Source organism: Monodon monoceros, unplaced genomic scaffold (assembly GCF_005190385.1).
Source record: "Monodon monoceros isolate NGI ecotype Baffin Bay Population unplaced genomic scaffold, NGI_Narwhal_1 Super_Scaffold_13, whole genome shotgun sequence".
Classification (NCBI taxonomy): Eukaryota; Metazoa; Chordata; class Mammalia; order Artiodactyla; family Monodontidae; genus Monodon; species Monodon monoceros.
Genome location: NW_021703769.1, coordinates 11,479,030 through 11,498,630, shown reverse-complemented (window position 1 = coordinate 11,498,630; position 19,601 = coordinate 11,479,030). Strand labels below are relative to the sequence as shown.

At 49.3% G+C, this 19,601-nt stretch overlaps 2 protein-coding genes across 2 annotated transcripts; one reads left to right on the top strand and one right to left on the bottom strand.

Moving 5' to 3' along the window:
- The first annotated feature begins 3,832 nt into the window (after positions 1–3,832).
- On the top strand, positions 3,833–4,407 carry LOC114894815 (interferon lambda-1-like). Its single transcript, XM_029221873.1, is given in 2 exon segments — positions 3,833–4,256; positions 4,259–4,407. Coding segments are annotated over 2 exon segments (573 nt in total).
- A 4,073-nt stretch (positions 4,408–8,480) lies between these two features.
- On the bottom strand, positions 8,481–18,111 carry SPATA2 (spermatogenesis associated 2). Its single transcript, XM_029222342.1, has 3 exons — positions 17,989–18,111; positions 11,392–11,839; positions 8,481–10,463 (listed from the first exon to the last, which is right to left on the bottom strand). The coding sequence occupies exons 2-3, from the start codon at positions 11,725–11,727 to the stop codon at positions 9,237–9,239; spliced, it is 1,563 nt and encodes a 520-aa protein (XP_029078175.1). The 5' UTR covers positions 11,728–11,839; positions 17,989–18,111; the 3' UTR covers positions 8,481–9,236.
- Positions 18,112–19,601: the final 1,490 nt, after the last annotated feature.

The window sequence follows — 19,601 nt, the reverse complement described above, 5'->3', positions numbered from 1 at the left end:
ATGTGCAAACTTGCAAAGGCTCCTCATACTCTCTGAGCCTTAGTCCTTCTCCCTGCTCTGTGGTGAGTAACTGAGATGCTCTCCAAGGGTTGTCCCAGGTGACTCCCTCCTTTCAGGATCAGGTCTAGCTATGGTGACAAAATCAAAACTAGTAGTGGCTTCCCTGGACCCCTTGAGAACCAGGATCCTCAGCATGGGAATAAAAGAGAAATGAGGTTGAGCAAAAATCCTGTGGTCCTGAATTTTAATTTAAGTATGAACTTACAACGTACTTTGTGTTTTTAGAGATATAAACCTGTTGCTAGCTCTGCTCACTGAAAAGACCTGGAAACAATGACCAACCCAGAGGCAGTGAGCACCCTTAGCTCTCAGACTTTGGTATCCAAATGTCATTTCACAGCAAAAGGACCCAGGGCTCTTTGGAGAAACATCTGAGCCCAGGAGTTGGGCAGGAAATGTACAATGATGAACATGGAGCCCCTTGTCATACCAAACAGAGAGGAAGCAATCAGAGGTTTCAGGGTCAGGTCAGGACTCAGGAGCCAGCTTGAAGAGGTTCTGACTGAACAAAGACAGGAATTTGAGCATCAATAACAGTAATCATGTAATGGATTGAAATACTTAAAATATATGGAAATCAATGAGTTCATAATAATATACTTTTAAAAAATCAGTCACTGCTGGGGAATTCTAAGGCATCAATTCATTATTCTAAGTAAAAATAAAGGCAAAGAGGGCTTCCCTGGTGGCACAGTGCTTAAGAATGCGCCTGCCAACGCAGGGGACACGGGTTCGAGCCCTGGTCCGGGAAGATCCAACATGCTGCAGAGCAAATAAGCCCGTGCGCCGCAACTACTGAGCCTGCACTCTAGAGCCTGCGAGCCACAACTACTGAGCCCGTGTGCCTAGAGCCCGTGCTCTACAACAAGAGAAGCCACCACAATGAGAAGCCCACGCACTGCAACGAAGAGTAGACCCTGCTCACCACAACTAGAGAAAGCCCGTGCGTGCAGCAGCGAAGACCCAGCACAGCCATAAATAAATAAATAAATAAAGGCAAAGAAGTACGCATCTATCCCCCCACCTTTTTTTTGGCCGTGCAGCATGCGGGATCTTAGTTCCCCGATCAAGGATCGGACCTGTGCCTCCTGCAGTGGAAGCACGGAGTCTTAACCACCGGACCACCAGGGAAGTCCCTATCCTGCTTTTCTTAAACTATATCACTGGTAGTCAAATAGTAGATGAGGGAAGTTTCTTTGTCTTTAACTTTTTTTTTAATTCATAGATTTATAGGAAGTTGCAAAAATAGTACAGAAAGGTCTCATGTACCCATGTTTCTCCCAGGGGTAACATCTTGCACAACTATAAAGCAGTATCACAACCAGGAAACTGACATTGGCACAGACCTTGTTCAGATTACACCAGTTTTACGTGCTGTCCTGTGTGTGTGTGTGTGTGTGTGTATGTGTTTGTGTTTAGCTCCATGCAGTTTTGTCCCAGGTATAGAGTCACACCACCACAGAAAAGTTTCTTTTTATAGAAGTATTCCAGTTGCCAAACAAGACTAGAATTGGAATATCTCCATTTTGCATGCTCTGATGAAATAATGGATCTAAGTCCTGAGTAACAGCCTTAACAGCTATTAATATCCCAAAGGGAGAGAACTCGACATCATGTGCCTCCTGATGAAAGAAAATAACATCTATGAAGTATTCTTACAACAACAAAAAAAATCATACCCACATCTGAGCAAGCCTCAAAAGTCAACTACCATGTGATATAGCACATTAATGGGATGAAGAACAAAGACTACAAGATCATCTCAATTAATGCATGAAATGCATTTGACAAAATTCAACATACTTTCATGATAAAAAACACTCAACAAACTAGGAATAGAAGGAAACTATCTCAACATAATAAAAACCACATATGAAAACACATACACCACAGCTAACTTCATACTCAGTGATGAAAGACTGAGTTTTTCCTTTAGAAGAGGCCACGATGCCCACTCTTGCCTCTTCTATTAAACATAGTACTGGTAGTCTTAGCCACAGCAATTAAGCATAAATCAATCAATCAATCAATAGCATCCAAACTGGAAAGAAGTGAAATTATATCTGTTCTCAGATGACATGATCTTATGTAGAAAACCCTAAAGATTACACACATACACACACCTGTTAGAACTAAGAAATGAATTCAGCCAAGTTGCAGGATACAAAATCAACACACAAAAATCAGTTGCATTTCTATACACGAATACTGAACAATCTGAAGAGAAAATTACAAAAACAATTCCACTTACAATAGCATCAAAAAGAATAAAATATTTAGGAGTAAACTTAACCAAGGAGGTGAAGAACTTGTACACCAAAAACTACAAAACATTGCTGAAAGAAATTAAAGAAGAGACAAATTAATGGAAAGACATCCTCTACTCATGGGTTAGAAGACTGAATATCATTAAAATGTCCACACTACCCAAAGCAATCTGCTGACTCAATGTAATCCCTATCAAAATCCCAATGGCATATTTGCACAGATGGGAAAAAAATCCTAAAATTTATATGGGATCTCAAGGGACCCCGAATAGCCAGAACAATCTTGAAAAAGAAGAACGACGTTGGATGCCTCACACTTCCTGATTTCAAAACACATTACATACAGGGCTTCCCTGGTGGCGCAGCGGTTGAGAATCTGCCTGCCAATGCAGGGGACACGGGTTCGAGCCCTGGTCTGGGAAGATCCCACATGCCGCAGAGCAACTAGGCCCGTGAGCCACAACTACTGAGCCTGCGCGTCTGGAGCCTGTGCTCCGCAACAAGAGAGGCCGCGACAGTGAGAGGCCCGCGCACCACGATGAAGAGGGGCCCCTGCTCGCCGCAACTAGAGAAAGCCCTCGCACAGAAACGAAGACCCAACACAGCCATAAATAAATAAATAAATAAATAAATAAATAAATAAAAATAAAAACACATTACATACAAAGCTACAGTAATCAAAATAGTGTGGTACTGGCATAAAGATAGACATATGGTCCAATGGAACAGAATAGAGAGGCCAGAAATAAACCCTCATGTATGTAGTCAAAAGATCTTCAACAGGGATGCCAAGATCACTCAATGGGGAAAGGTCAGTCTCCTCAAATGGTACTGGGAAAACTGGATATCCAAATGCAAAAGAACGAAGTTAGACCCTTACCTTACACCATACACAAAACTGAAAACGGATTAAAGGTTCAAACGTAAGACCTAAAACTAAAAAGCTCCTAGAAGAAAACAGAGAGAAGTTTCATGACGTTGGATTTGGCAACAATTTCTTGGATATAACACCAAAAGCATAGGTAACAAAAGCAAAAGTAGAAAAGGGGACCACAGCAAACTTTAAAACTTCTGCACATTCAAGGGATGCCCCTTCTCGGCCACTCAGGCAGCCTCACCCACACCCGCCAGGTCCCTACCCCACTGTGAGAGTCCTCGAGCCACTTTCCCATCCCTCCACCTGCCTCAGCCTCATTCGGAGGCTCCCCAAAGTCAGCGAGCTAAAGGCTGCCCCTGGGAGTCCTAACCTTGAGATTCTCCAGGCACAGGGACTTCTCAGAAGCAAAGTTCTCTCCTGTGACTGAATTTCAGTATCTCTTTCCTTCCTGGCACAGGTCCGGGCTCACCTGGTTCGGCGACCGGACCCCCACACTCGTGCCTTTGCCATCAAAGTGGAGATTCCTATTTCCATGTGCCTTTTCACTTTACACACATCAGCTGGGATTGCCCAGTGAACCTGGCTAAAAGCAGAGCCATGGGGCCAAACAGGCAGTTGGGATTTAACCATGGCTGCAGCTTGGGTCCTGGTGTTGGTGACTGTGATGCTGGACTTGGCCAGAGCAGGCCCAGTCCCCATGTCCAAGCCCACCACAACCGGGAAGGGCTGCCATATGGGCCGGTTCCAATCTCTGTTGCCAAGGGAGCTGGAGGGCTTCAAGAAAGCCAAGGATGCCTTAGAAGAGTCGCTCTCACTGAAGAACTGGAGCTGCAGCTCTCACCGCTTCCCCAGGACCCGGGACCTGAGGCAGCGGCAGGTGTGGGAGCGCCCTGTGGCCGTGGAGGCAGAGTTAGACCGGACGCTGAAGGTCCTGGGTGCTGTGGCAGACTCGTCCTCGGGGGTCATCCTGGACCAGCCGCTGCACACGCTGCACCACATCCACTCCGAGCTTCAGGCTTGCATCCCGGCTCGGCCCACAGCAGAATCCCAGCCCCGGGCCGCCTCCACCACTGGCTGTGCCGGCTCCAGGAGGCCACAAAGGAGGAGTCCCAAGGATGTCTCAAGGCCTCTGTCACATTCAACCTCTTCCGCCTCCTCATAAGGGACCTGAGAATTGTTGCCAGTGGAGACCTGCATATCTGAAAACCTGGACCCAGACCTTACTTATGCACTAAGCCCCAACCCTGCCTTAAGTTATTTCCTCTAACGCTTTATTTATGGAGCTGCAGAAGAAATGTTTATTTTTCTACTTTTGTACAACATGTTCAAACAAACAGTAAGAAACTGTTAAAAAAAGAAGAGCCAGCTGCCAATTTTCAGGAGGTTGAGAGAACAGAGGAACGTGATAAACAACAGCAGGGGATGCAATGCAAAATGTAGACTCTGGCAAACTAAAGGACAAACTATCCGATTTCTTCAACAAATACATTTCAAGGGAAAAGAAGAGAAAGAGGAAAATGTCCTTCTATAGGGACAGCCTTTAGGATAAATGTGATTTAAAGATCTATCCATTGCAACAACGTGAGACCTTATTTGGGCCCCAACGCAAACACACAGTTTTAAAAGTATGCACTTATAAGACAACTGGACCTGCGAACAGTGACTGGGTATTTGTTACAATTAAGAAACATAAAAATTTAGATGTGATCATGGTATTGTTTTAAAAGTCCTTGTCTTTTAGATACAGATACTGAAATGTTCACAAGTGAAACAGATGTCTGGAATTTGCTTCTAAGAAACTTAGGAGTGGGGAAAGTGGATGGACAGGCACAGAAAAAAGTCAGATTGGCCAGAAGTTGTTAATCGTTGAGCTGTTGAAGTCCTGCTACATGAGGCATCGTTAGAGTAGTCTCACTTCTTCTGTAAATGAAAAGCTTTCCAAAATGAGCAAATGGAAAAAATGTGGTTTAAGCAAGACAGAAGTTTACTTCTCACATATAAAACTCTGAAGGTAGGTGGGGCAGGCCAGGTATGATGGTGGCTTCCTGAGCATCAGGGACCCAGCCTCCTCCAGCTACTCACTGCAGCCCCCTTCACTTGGCCTCTGCCTCAGAGTCTCACATGGCTGCTCCATTCCAGCCAGCGCAGCCAGGGTGGGCAGAACAAGCTTCTTTCTTTGAAGGACATGTCTCAGAAGCCACACACAGTATCTTTCCATCCTAGGGACCAGACATAACCGTATGACCATGCCCAGCTGCAGGAGAGGCTGGGAAAGGCAGTCTTTATTCTGGATGGCTAGATGTCTAAAATTTAAGGCTTCTATTACCAAGGGAGAAAGGGTGAGCAGAGATTGGGGTCCAATTGGCAATGTCGTGCGGGGTACAGAGCTGGCAGCAAGGCTAATGTTAATCTTGTACAACTGGTGGGCCTGAGGATGTTTAAATATGCTTGTCATTTACATATACAAATTAAGCAATCTGCTCAGAGTCTCTGCTCCGCTTTAGATACAGGAGTGAGTGTCTGGCTTCCTTTGCTCTCCCAGGCTGGGTGTTCATCTCTAGGAAGTTGCTGTTCCTGGTAGCCAGGATGGCAGTGCCATTTCCTATGCTGTCACTAAAACCAAACCCAGTACCTGGGCCTTGGTCTGGTCCAAGGCCTGGATATTTGCTCAGCCAGTGAATGAGATGAAGAAAACCGTTCAGTCTCTTCCCCGACAGCTGAGTGGCTTTGTGGGGTCCAACCCTGCAGAGTGGTCAGCATGTTGGCACAGACACCCCACCAGTGCATAAAGACAGGATGTCCCAAACCACAGCTGTGCTTATACTACTCTTAAGATTTTTGCAATACATTTTGCTTTTAAGTCAACCATGATTTATTTTTTATTTATTTTTATTGAAGTAGAGTTGATTTACAATGTTATATTAGTTTCAGGAAACTTCATTTTTAAAAACACCTTGATTTTTAAAGTAATCCCCCATTATGGCCTGCCCTAAATAGAAGGTAACTGAAAACCTAAAATTCTGCCAGAGGTTCTCAGCCTGACTCCTGCTTTCTCTTTGTTAAAGACAAACTCGCATTACACTGGCCAGAATCCTCCTTAGGGCATTTAAACGGATCAAAAAAATTTGAAACGGGATTAATTTTTTTCACAACGCCCTTCAATGTTATTTAATTCCTGTCAGGTCACCACCAACAATCACTTCTCCTGGAGTCTGCAGTCTCACTCCTAGGAAACACGGCTGAACTCTGAACACCTTGGTTTCCCCGTTGGTAAGATGGGGATCAGAACAGGATTTACGTTATCTTCTAGGAGGATTGAGACAATTATATGAGATCACGAACGTAAAGTCTCAGCGTATAAAATGCCTGGCTCACAGTATAAGCACTCAAATGCTGCCTGTTATTATTTGTCAGTTTAATGGAGGAAAAAATGTGAGTCCTGTCACTAAAGAACTAAACATGGCTTGAGCAAAAAAAACAAAAACAAAAAAACACCGAAAAACCCAAGCAACCGAACTTCCCTGGTGGCGCAGTGGTTAAGAATCCACCTGTCTGGTTAAGAATGCAGGGGACATGGGTTCAAGCCTTGGTCCAGGAAGACCCCACATGCCACGGAGCAGCTAGGCCCGTGTGCCACAACTACTGAGCCTGCGCTCTAGAGCCCGCGCTCTGCAACAAAAAAAGCCACCGCAACAAGAAGCCTGCGCGCTGCAACGAAGAGTAGCCCTCACTCACCGCAACTAAAGAAAGCCCACGCACATCAACGAAGACCATAAATAAATAAATAAATAAATAAATTTTCTTGAAGTTAAATTTGAAAACAAAAAACCCCAAGCAACCCAAACGTCAAAGCAGCAGGGAGGAGGGACATAAAACCCCAAACACTTCATTTAACAATGGAAGACACTTTATTTAATTTATTTTTTTAAATCATCTCTCAACATTTCAACTCTTGGTAGAAATCAAATGCAAAACATCTGCTTTTTTAAGTTAGCGTGTATTTATCTCAGTCACAGCAACCTCATACAATAAGATACACAACGAGGAGCATGGTCACAGCATTTCCTATTCTTGTCCACGAACACAGTATTTCCGTGATGATACACACACTGGCCTTTCTCTTCCAGGACAAGTTAGTCATTCCTACTTTCGTCTGCTAAGTTACGTGGCATCACGGTTGGTTAAAAGAGTTAGCGTAGTGCTAGAGCAGTCTGGAAATGGAAAACTAGAAAACTCAGGACTGGGACAGGCACGGACACTTCTGAAACGTGAAAAGGAAGAACATCAGAGATGAATGCCCCAGAATGGGAGGGTCTTAGTAATAAAGTTGGTTGAAATTCAGCTTTATATACACATTGAATATCTACACGTGATCTACTAGATATATAGAAAAAGAGCCATAGAAGATTTTGAAAACCTTAAAATCACGCAACTAAGTTGGAAGAACATCAGCAAATTCACAGTGGCCTCAGGATTCAGCCAGATTTAAATCTGCTCAAGAGCTGAATACCTCCTTCTATCAGAAAACCAACTGCATGTAAATTCCTATAACGTTCTGTACATCACAAACACTTATGGCTAAAATATACTGTTAGTTCACAAGGAAGCAGTTTTATTTTCAAATTCTTGCCCCACTCCTGCTCTGCACCCCAAAAGGAAATCCAGGGTCAGCAATTCACATGAGGAGTTTAAGAGGCCTTCGGGTTTAGGAGCGCTGAGGCTCGGCTAAGAACCTCAGGACACATCTGTCTGATGGGCGCACGCCGGCTCCTGCCCACTTTTAGTGCAAAAAGGTCACAAATGTTGCAGAGGAATCCTGGAAACAGGTGAAGAGAAGAGGACTGAGATAGAGGGGTGGTGGGAATCCCAAACGATTTTCCTTCTGAATTGAGACTCAATAAGTTTGGAGTGCAAGGTTCACACTCAGCAAGCGGCAAAGACCAGGCCGGAGATCCACAGCGTGAGGTTCCTGAATGGTCACTAGGTTGTCACAGTCTGCAGGCGCACAGACCTCTCGGCCCGGACTAACCCCCTAAGTGCACACTGGAGGTAGGTGTTAGAAATTTATTGTAGGGAAGACAGTGGCTCTCCACCAACTCAGGGGACATCGTCTCTGTTCCTCCTCTGCCCCTACAATCTCCACTCTACCCTCGGGCTGTGGCAAGTGGAGGATACAAGATGGAAGGGCACGAGCCCCTCCCCTGGAAGACTAAAGAACCCGGGGCATTTTTATAAACAGCTACATTGTTAATGTTTTAACCACTTTGAAACACACAGCAAGTTGAATATTTATTTAAAAATAAATCTCAAAAATATCTATTTACAGTAGAGTAAGAGAGGCATGTGCAAACAACAGAAAGGGGGGAAAAGTCAGTCCCAGTGTGGAAGGTCCACCCTTCAGAAAGCTAGAGCCAACTTCACAAACCCCAAGGCTGAACTGAGCTGTGGAGGCAACAGGATGACATTAAGCGAACCCTGGACTCGGGTCACCTTCGATACGTGGAGAGGCAGTGAAGTTGGGTGGGGGGCTGCCGCCAGGGATCCTCGTGTTTGGGAAAGGGTGGTGGAGGGATGAGCCAGTGGATGAGGCCCGGTGTGGCAGGAGGGCTCATTTCACAAGCCAACAGGCCTCTAGCTCACCACTCCAGGTGGGCGTTCGGAGGGGACCTGGAGGGCCCTTCCCAGTCCAAGTTGGCTTTGCCGTGGGAGCAGTCGGCATGGCAAGAGTCCCAGAGATAGAAATCCTCTTTGAGAGACAAAACCAAAAGAATGGAACAGGGAGTGATAGCAAAAATGAATCTGAATGCAAGTGCCACCCGTCTCTCTTGCCAGGTGGCAAAGCAGCCATCAGCTGACATATCTGAGTCGATACGGGAACTCCCACGTGGGGCAGCAGGCCACACGATCCCCCCCCCAACCACGTGGTCAAGTGCAGGCCTCTGCTTCTGAGATCAACGTGTTAACGTTTCTTCCCCATGAAACCAGAAAGGTCAGTGGTGTAGCCCTTGTAGCAGGGAGGTGCAAGGTCGAGTCTATCTGTACACGAGATGGGAGAACTGGGCGGACTTGTAGTTCAGCTGGTTGTTGGGCATGAACTTGTGCAGCTCGCTCTTTTTGCAGCAGGGGTCGTAATGGTAGGTGCTGAGGCAGGCGTCGCAGGAGGCTTTCGAACATTGGGTGCAGGTGTTGGCGGCCCCTGGGCGGTCACAGAAGCCACAGCGGGAGGCGGCTGCAGGGGAGGGCTTGGATTTCGAGTGGAGGTGCAGCGGCCGATCGAGGCCCTGCGTCTGGCCTGCATACTTCTCCCGCAGAGATGACCCGTGGGCCAGGCTGTCGTGGGCGGAGGCCTTGCTGGGGAAGCTGCCGGGCTTGGAGGCCGGGGAGCAGGCGAGCAGGCTGTCGCAGCGCTGGCAGAGGGAGGAGCTGCAGGACAGACCGCAGTTTTGGCACTTGGAGAGGGCGGACTCTTTGGCGGGGGGCGAGCGCTTGTGGTAGATGGGGTGGGCGTCATTTCTGACCAGCCAGACATCTGGCCGCAGGGCATCCTGCCTCCGGTACGTGGCCCTGGGCTCCGAGTCTGTGTACAGATCCACATCCTCCTGAGCAGAGAAGTACGTGCCACGCAGCAAGCCAAGGCCATTGTTGGGGGAGGGGGATGGCAGGTCATCCGGGCTGCCGTGGGGGGAGCTGGACATGGTCAGGAGCGAGGGGGACGGGCGGATGATCTCGTCCTTGAGGTCGTCCCCCAAGTCTGCTGCCACAGGCTCCTTCCGCAGGCTCAACGAGGTCTTCAGGGGCGGCTTCCGGCTCTCCCAGTAATTGTCATAGGTGTCCACCGACCTTGAGGGCTTGGTCACACGGGGCTTGTAGTAGTCCTTGGCTGCCCGCTCGCTGGCCGACTTCTGGAGCACCACGCGGGCCATGGAGGTTGTCAGGTGCTCCCGGCCCTCGGCCCGCCGCCGCAGGGCATCTGAGCAGCCTCGCACGTCCTCCGCACTGCTCTTGCGCTCGCTCACCACGTCCAGCTCAGAGTAGCCTTTGTCCTTGACTTGGGAGTGGATTTCCAGCATCTGTTCACACTCCACCTTGGCCAGAAAGAGTTCAAAGGAGACCATCTTCACTTGGAGGGTCTCTACCAGCTCTTTGAGCTTGTACGCAGTCCCCAACTCGGGCACGTAGCCCATGTAATTCAGGATGGCTCGGATGTCCTCTTCCAGTAATGTGGACTTGACGTAATAAACAAAGGGGCCCGTGTAGGTCTAGGGGAAGGAAGGGGGGTAGAAAAAGAGAGGTGGGTGTTTCTCTCTGAGGCACACAACGAACGGAGCCTGCATCAGAGCGTATCCCATCAAGTCTGAACCGGAACACGCAGGGAGAGGAAGGGGGAGTGATCTCCACGGCAGTGTCTCACTGAGGAAGGCAGAGGCTAATGCTTCCCAACAGCTCGGCGCACGGGTCTGAGGGAAATGACGCAGCGCTCCTTTTTCCAGCGTAGGGAACAAAGCCACTAGCTTTCTATGTGGGGTGCAGCAGCTCTGCTCCTTGAGGAAGAGCAGGCACAACACCCATGAGCAATGAGAATATTCCTTTCTGGCATTTCTACAAAGGTTTGAAGCATACGTTAGGCTTAGCCTGACTTGGTGGAAACTCTCCTGAGCCATCACTGCCTTTGGAATGATTCAGAATTCTGTCTCAAGTTCATCCTCCTCCCCGCTCCCTGCTTTCCTCCGCTTGCGCGGACACCTGCAGCAGCCTCCTAACGGTCTCCCCAGCCGACTCTTGCCCCTCTACAATCTCTCTCCCGTACAGCAACCAGGAGGATTCTTTTCCAATGTAAACCTGATCCCGGCACTGCCTGCTTCCCAGCCCACTTAGAATAAATTCCAGCCCTCTGCCCTGGGCTCCAAGGCCCTGCACAACCGGGTACTGCCCACCTTTCCAACCTCAGTTTCAGATGTGAGCTGCCAGGGGTGGGGAGCCAGTTAAGAGATGACACCAGGCAGAGGGGCCAGGTGGGGAGCCATAGGAGCAGTTCTGGTTGTTATCTCAAAGGCAGTGGGGAACCTGGGGGGGCCCGCGAGCAGAGGAAGGATGTGATTAGATGGGCACAAACCCTCTCAAGATGGACTGGAAGGGGCAAGAAGGGAGAAAGGAGACCAGTGTGGAGAGCCCGTCCCTAGACCTTACCTTGATGCTTCTGAATTCCTTCTTCCACGGGTAGAGGAAAAGGTTGACACCCACCGTTTCGAGCACACTGAAGGCACAGTGCAGAGCCCGCAGGCTGGAGGAGCTCAGTGAGCGCAGAGAGCTCTCCACCACCTCATAGAACTGGATCAGCCGGAATCGATAAAAGGGATCCACCTTGTGCAGGCTGAGCAGGGTCGAGGCTGCCACCCGCAGGGACTCATCACTGCCAGGCCGCTGCTTGCTGGGGGTGGTGTCCACTTTGCCTTCATGGAACTGCACGTACTTCCGAAATAAGTCATCCTTATATTTTGCATCCATTGAACTGGGCTTCCCCATCCGATCCGATCCAGGGACAGGGGCTACCTTATTTCCTCCATGGCTTCTGAGTTAGAGGCAGGGACATTGCTAAAAGCATTGACATGTCGCCTGCCTGGACCAGCAGAGTGCTCTGCAACAGGAAGAATAAGCAGCACATCATTCCTTGAAATGGTCCACGTCCCAGCTTGTAGCAGCTGAGGCCAAACAAAAAACAGCTGTCCTGAGCTACACCGGGCACCACCAGCCCCTGGCCCTCAACACATTTAGTGAATAGGTACACCATGTTGTAGTGGAAACAAGACAGATAAGGTCCTTGACTTTGCTGAGCTCACAAATGAAAAATATGATTGGGGCACCTAACCTGGTTTCATGGGGATGGGGGATGGTTAAAAAGCCCCTGAGAAAGTGACGGTTAGACCCAGAGGATGAGGCGTTGGCAGGGAGGAAGGCCCTGGGCTAACACTATCAGCACTTACTACCTGCCAGGCGCCTACATGGACTAACTCATTCCGTCTTCTAAACAACTCGAGGAGACAGGCACTGCTGTCATCCCCATTTTACAAACGTGAAAACTGAGACATGAAGACAGCAAGAAACTTGCCCAAAGTTACAGGACTATTAAGAAGCAGAGCTGAGATCAGAGGCCAGGCAGGCTGGCTCCCAAGTCTGTCCCCTTAACCACCACACCCCGCTTTCCTGAGGCGGGAAGGAGCCTGGCATGTGAACACAAAGAAGGCTAGTGTGGCTGAAGCAGAGAGAGGAGGGGAGTCACAGGAGATGAAGCTGCCGGCAGAAGCAGGATCCTGATCCCCAAGGTCTCAAAGAGTTGTACATTTTATTCAAAGAGCCAAGTGAAGCCCCTGAACAGTTCAAAGCGAGGGGAAGAGGGACACGATCATATCTGCAATTTTTTAAAAAAAGACCACTTTGGGGCTTCCCTGGTGGCGCAGTGGTTGAGAGTCTGCCTGCCGATGCAGGGGACACCGGTTCGTGCCCTGGTCTGGGAAGATCCCACATGCCGCAGAGCGGCTGGGCCCGTGAGCCATGGCTGCTAAGCCTGTGCGTCCGGAGCCTGTGCTCCACAACGGGAGAGGCCACAGCAGTGAGAGGCCCACGTACTGCGAGAAGAAAAAAAAAAAAGACCACTTTGGCTGCTGAGTCCTGGAGAGTGCCTTTATCCATCTTTGTTTTTTTTGTTTGTTTTTTTGGGCCACGCCACATGTGGGATCTTAATTCCCAGACCAGGGATCAAACCCATGCCCCCTGCAGTGGAAGCGTGGAATCCTAACCATGGACCGCCAGGGAATTCCATATCCGACTTTTACAGTCCGCTGTTGGGAGAGGAAAGGACATTCTGAGCTGGGAGACACAGGATTTATACACTCTTGCTGTCTCCTTGGCCACTTGTTAGTAGAACATGTACAGATCCATCAGAATTCTTGGTGTTACGATGCTGGGAGCAAATTTGGATTCATGAAGGGACCTGCCAGGCCAGGGGAGGCAACACAGCATCAGGGTTACAAACAGATTGCAAAGTTGGACTGCCTGGGTGTGAACCCTGGATCTGCTTTTCTAGGTTACTTGGGCAAACTACTCAACCTGGGCCTCAGCTTTCTCATCTGAAAAAGGGGGTTAATAATAGCACTTATAGTCCAGAGTTGGTGGAAGGATTATATGCAATCATTATAGAAAGCTCTTCAGAATGCCAGCTCAAAGTAAGCCCTCAATACACACAAGCAGACATTTCTGGTGTCTGAAGGTGCTAGACCCTCCAAGCATCCTCAAGGATGCTTGTAAGATCAGAGTGATGCAAATATCTCCGACTGGGGGGTGGACATGCATTTTCACACTCGCCCGTCCTACCTTTCCTGACCACAAGCTCAGGGGTGCAGGGATTGCGACCAAATGACTCAGTAAGGGTCACAGTGCCAGAGCAGGTTACATGCTTCATAAACACCTGCTGCCTGAGTGAAGGGTGGGGTCCTGCAGGCTGTGGGAAATGTTGAGGGACCAAAAAGAAGCCGCGGTGGGATGGGACGGACCTGTGGAGTCCTTTAGCAGATCTGAGTTCAGCTCAGAAGTTCTAAGGGCCTACGAGCTTGGCAACTATCAGGAAGTCAATAAAATCACCCATGTCTCAATGAGCCACTCCTCTGGCTTCCCCACAGTTTTGGGGAGACACCCAGGGGTCTTAACTGTGGGGTGAGGGGTAAGACATGCAGGAGAATTAGGGACACAGAGAGGTCACCTTCTCCCACCCACTGCCCTGCCAAGGAAGCCCAAGGCTTCAGGAACAAATAGAACAAATAGGCCTGAGGAGCACACAAGGCAAACAAATCCATTTGGGATCAAATTCTACCTCCTGACCAACGTCTCTGTGGTCCTCAGAGCAGTCTTTCCCTTCCCTCTTAAGGTCCACCCACAAGGACCCTTCTGTCTGCTCCTCAAACACATCAAGCCCATTTCTACCTCAAGACCTTTTTTTTTTTTAAAAGGCCAGGTAACCTTTTTGTTTTGTTTTGTTTTTAATTCATTTATGTATTTTTGGCTGCATTGGGTCTTCGTTGTTGGGTCTTCGTTTCTGCGCGCGAGCTTCCTCTAGTTGCAGCGAGGGGGGCTACTCTTTGTTGCATTGCACGGGTTTCTCATCGCGGTGGCTTCTCTTGTTGCAGAGCTCGGGCTCTAGGCATGCAGGCTTCAGTAGTTGTGGCTCGCGGGCCCTAGAGAGCAAGCTCAGTAGTTGTGGCACACGGGCTTAGTTGCTCCGCAGCATGTGGGGTCTTCCCAGACCAGGGCTCGAACCCATGTCCCCTGCATTGGCAGGTGGATTCTCAACCACTGCACCACCAGGGAAGTCCCTACCTCAGGGCTCTGCACAGGTTGTTCCTTCTGCATGTTCTTCCTTTGATTCCTCCCATTGCTGGCTCACTCTCATCATTCAGGTCTCAGCTCAAATGTCATCCCTCCGAGGCTCTCCCTGACAACCTCAGCTCAGTAAATCCCACTTGCCCTGTCCCTCGTTATTGCGTTACCCTGGGGTAATCACCATTTGAAATTACCAACTTTATTCATTTACTAGCTTCCTCTCTTTGTCTCCCACCAATACCCAGTAAGCTCCACAAAGGCAAGGACAGTGTCTGTTTTGCTCACCATGATGCCTAACACAGCTCCTGGCACACAGTAGGTGTTTGATAAAACAGGCGAAATGATGCTTTACTTTCTCATTTAGCTCTCCCCAGAATTCTGGGAGACCAGCAAGAGCGAGAAGAAACCGAGGTTCCATGACATGACGTGCTGTCTATAGCTCAGTGTTAGGAAAAGGTGGATCCCAGATTCCACTGGCCTTATGACATGAAACCTGTGTACCTCCCACCACCCCATGATTCCTGAGCTCAACAAGTATGCAGCACCTACCCTGTGCCGGGCCCTAGGCTGGGTGCAGTGGGGGGAATGTGGGGTGGGTAGGGGACAGTAGGGAACAGAAGCTGAGAAGAAAAAGCTCTGCCCTGAATTCTACTTGAAAGGGCTTACTGCCCAGTATCAAAGTATGTATGTTCTCTTAAAAAAATAAAATTGTATTACAACCTGAGAGAAGACATCACTGTCCTTGCTAAAAAAAACCCATATACATATACCATTTTTTATTTATCCAAAAGAAGCTTTCATCCAGCCTCTGGCCCCAGGGACTGTTTTTTAGTACACCTGAGAACAATTTAAACAGAGGGACATCAAGTCTCCTAAACACTGCTGTGATTTTTCTCCAAGGAAGTCAGCCTTCAGCCAATAGAGACTGATTTTTTTTTTTTAAACAAAGTCAGCCGCCCTCAAGCTCAGCGTCTGCTGCTCTGTAATCACACCACAGTCCACACCCTTGTTTATGGCTGGCAGATAAACAAGGAAAAGGGATCCAAATAGCCCAGTTGGTATTCAAAGTCCCAAAGGCAAGGATAGGAAACCCATCTAAGAAAAATCTTGAACCAACCTAGGTAGGTGAGGAAACAGGTGAAAGAAAATGAATGCTAAAAGATAATTAAGGCAAGGAGAGAAGGAAACTAACAATTATTGAAGTCCTACTATGTGCTAAGCATTGGGCTTTCCATTTTAACTGCATCACCCAGTTTAATCCTCACAATTCTACGAGGAAACAGACCAAGGCTCAGCCATTAAACAACCTGCCCAACACAGCTTGAATGGGTCAGAGCTGGAATCTGAACTTGGGTTGACCGGCCCTGCAGCCTGTGCTTTTTCTCATTTATCTCACTCATTTATTGTCACCATTAGTACCATTCACCAAGGGATTAGTACATAAGGGTCCTTTGCTAAGTGCTCTGTGAAAATCAACGAAATCCACACAACAACCCCAGGGTTAAAAAAGAAAAAACTGAGGCTCAGAAGGGCCAAGTCGCTTGCCCTAAGTCACAAGGCTAGGAAGAAGTGGCTCTGAGATCTGAACCTAGGTCTGAGGCCAAAACCCTGCCTCAAGCTCTGAGCTGTGCTGCTTTTAGGCAAAGCTGTCCTGCTGCTGGACAGCTCTTCTTGAAAGGGCTCAACTAAGTCAGAACGCCCTATGGCAGGGCCAGCAGAGTTGAGTTCTAAAAATTCCTGTAGTAGCAAAATTCACATCTTCTCACACAGAATGGGGCTGGAAGAGCCACAAATCTATTTATGACGTAAGCTCAAGGGCCAAGAGGAGAGGCGACCAGAGCCGGGCCAGTGGTAGAGCAGCTGACATCATCCCTCCTGAATTCATTCCTGAGAATACAGGCTGCATTGTAGCTGGTGTCTCTTCTGAGCACAGAGCCAGCAATTTATTCCTAGCACTCTGCAAAAACAACAAAAAACACGCTCTCTGCAAAAACAGCGTGGTTACAGGAGACCAAGACAGCCCGGTGACAGAAGCCATTAATTTCTCCAAGCAACCCAAGGATTGGAACGCCAAGACGTGCCAGTGTGGCGGAAAGAAAAAAAAAAAATGGCACCGTGAACGTCCCTAACAGAATCAGACGGGTGCCCAGAGCCAACAGGCCTGGTCAGCACTTCCTGCACCCATAATCCGGGTCCCCTTTGAAAAGCAAAGCAATGAAGAGAGAGATATTGCAGTCAGGGAAGTGGTGGATTTTAATTATTATTTTTTAAACATCTCAAAGGAAAGCTATATCTGTTTAAAACCTCACTAAACGGAATTGAAATGATTCTGTATAGCAAAGCATGAGCTTGGCTTTACCTCAGCTGGCCCATTCAAGCAGAAACATTCTCCAAGCAGCATTTGAAGGCGCCCCCTCCCTGCACAGACAGAAGCTATTTTGGGCCCGGCATCGCCCCAGTCCACAGGTTTATGTATCCCTGGTCTAGCTTCAAGAGGCTCAGAGTTTCCCTGGCCTCCAAACAGCAGCAAGGGGAGCGCAGAACAACCCCCTCCACCTCCGCACCCCAATCCTCTGCATTCATCCCCAGCCCGAGGCCCCTGAGACACATCCTAGGCAACCTTCCACTGGCTGTGAAGCGCCAGAGGGTCCCCACACCCCAACCCAGTTCCAGAGAGATTCAGAGAAAGGGTTTCCAAACCTCTGAAAATAATCTCAGCGATGCTGAAATTGGGCTTCCCCAGTGGCAGCTGCGACTCGCAGAGGGGCTCTGAAGCAAGGAGGTTCCCCTCCCTGCAGGGGACAGAAGCTGGCGACTGCTATTCCCAGCCTGATAATTCCAACAACCTCTGAGTGCGACATCAGTTGTGAAAAACACCCTAGTCCCAAACTCGGGCTCTCCCCACGGGTCTGTGAATTAATTAACAGCAGCTATCATTTATTGGACGCCTGCTGTATGCCAGAAACTGTGCTTCGCATGCATCTCACTTCATCCCCACCACGGCCCTAGTAGGCAGGTTCACTCCCCATTTAACTGATCAGGCAACTGAGGCTCAGAGACGAAGTGACTTGCCCAAGGTCACACAGTGAGTACAAACCCCAGTATGCCGCCAGAGCGTGAGCTGGGGACCACTGCGCGGTAACTGCCTGACGGTGGAATCGGGGTGTCCTCCTGCCGTGTTAGTCGCTGTAGAGGGGGTATTCCTCCTGAGCTGCCCTTGGCCATCCTGGGGGAGTGGGGATCCTGAGAATTAAGTGGGCCCCCGGAGCGCCGAAAAGACGGGCCCGCCCGTCGCCCCCGCAGGCCGCGAAGGGACCCCGCTCCCAGGCCGGCATAGCCCCGCCTAACCGGGGGGCCCCCTCCGCCGGGGAAAGCCCCAGAGGCCTTTTCCGCCCACGGCCGCCCCGCACTCACCCCGGCACTGCCACCGAGGACGCCCCGGCCGAGGGGAGCAAGAAGGAGCCTCGGCCGCCGCCGGAGCCAGGCCCGGCTGGGCTCTCGCAGCTCCGGCCGGCTGCAGGGGACAGAGACCAGTAGCCCGGGGCCACGGCAACCCGGAAACACTCAACCAGGAAGTGACGTCTTTCGGAGGCGGGTCCAAAGGGAGGCCCGGCCGCGGCTACGCCCTGGGCTGGGGTGAGGCCGTTGCTCGCTGGCGGTGGAGGAAGAAACGGGAGGCAGAAGAGTGAGCAGAGAGGCCGCGGAGTCCCGCTTTGAGGCCTAAAGGCCCACTGCCTCTGCTGGGGCTGTGACCCGGAAATAAACGTGCCGGAAGTGACGCACGCCCTCGGTCACAGGATGGCGGCTGGCCGGGTTGTCATGGGAACCGGTCTGTAGTCTGGAGATGGTAGCTCGGAGCTGCGATCTCAGACTGAGTGACCCGCGGCCTCCTCCTCCCCTTGTCGAGATGATCTGCGAGCTGAGCTCCCGACCGCGCCTGACCAGAAGCTGACAATTGGATCCCTCACCCCCATTTTACAGGTGGAAATACCAGAGGCTTAAAAAGAGCAAGTGAGGTGCCCAGTATCACGTGAGCCTGAATCCAGACTTGAGAGGACTGTTGATGTTACAGGCTGTGTTTAGTGAGGGTTCCAGCTTTGCCTTTGCAACTTACCAGCTGCATGACCTTAGGCTAGTTACTTAACTTCTCTGAGCCTCAGCTTTTTGACCTGTAAGATGCAATAATAATATACCGCCTCCTGAGATTCATGTGAGAGTGAAGTGAGTATGGAAACAGCTTATTACAGTAGTTGGCATATAGTAATAATCTAAATACACTTTGTTTTTAAAATCTGGTTAAGTTGGGAATTCCCTGGCGGCCTAGTGGTTAGGACTCGGCGCTTTCACTGCCTTCGGCAAGGGTTCAATCCCTGGTGGGGGAACTAAGATCCCGCAAGCCCTGCCGTGGGGCCAGAAATAAATAAATAAATAAAATAATAGAATCTGGTTAAGTTAAAGGAAATGACTTCTCTCAGCCCTCAACTTCCTTGAATGGAAACCAGGGTTGGGGAGGACCAAACCAAATATTGCCTCCTTGCTTTGTGACCTCACCAGACACCTGCAATGTAAACTACACTGGCATAGATTCTGGTGGCTTGTCACTTCACTTCATAGATTTGCCTCCCACCCACCACATTGACCGTGAACTCTGCTTTTGTGGTTCACCACTCACTGAATCCCTAGTGCTTGCAAAGTGCCTAGCACATACTCAAGACTTTGTTGAACATATTTACCATTGAACCACTCATTCTATCTCTCTAACTTACCCCAGACTCAGAGCCCACTCCATGCCAAGTTCTCTTTCTCCAACATGGTCTTGGCTGTCTGTACCTACCATACTCTTCCTCCCCTCTAGCCTCTATGCCTCTATATGCTGTTTCCTGGGTTTGAATGTTCTTCCTTTCGCCTCTTCCCTTCCTTGTTTTCTTGGCTTCCAGCCCCAGCTCAGTCCGCACATCCTTTCTGAAGCTTTCTCTGATTTCTCCAGGCAAAGACCCACCTTCCTCTGGTTTCCCACCCCATAACAC

Excerpts from the sequence above, each read along its gene's own strand:
- SPATA2 (XM_029222342.1), bottom strand. The coding sequence starts at position 11,727 with ATGGGGAAGCCCAGTTCAATGGATGCAAAATATAAGGATGACTTATTT. Across the intron at positions 10,464-11,391 it reads AGGAATTCAGAAGCATCAAG|ACCTACACGGGCCCCTTTGT; the intron begins GTAAGGTCTAGG and ends TCCTTCCCCTAG.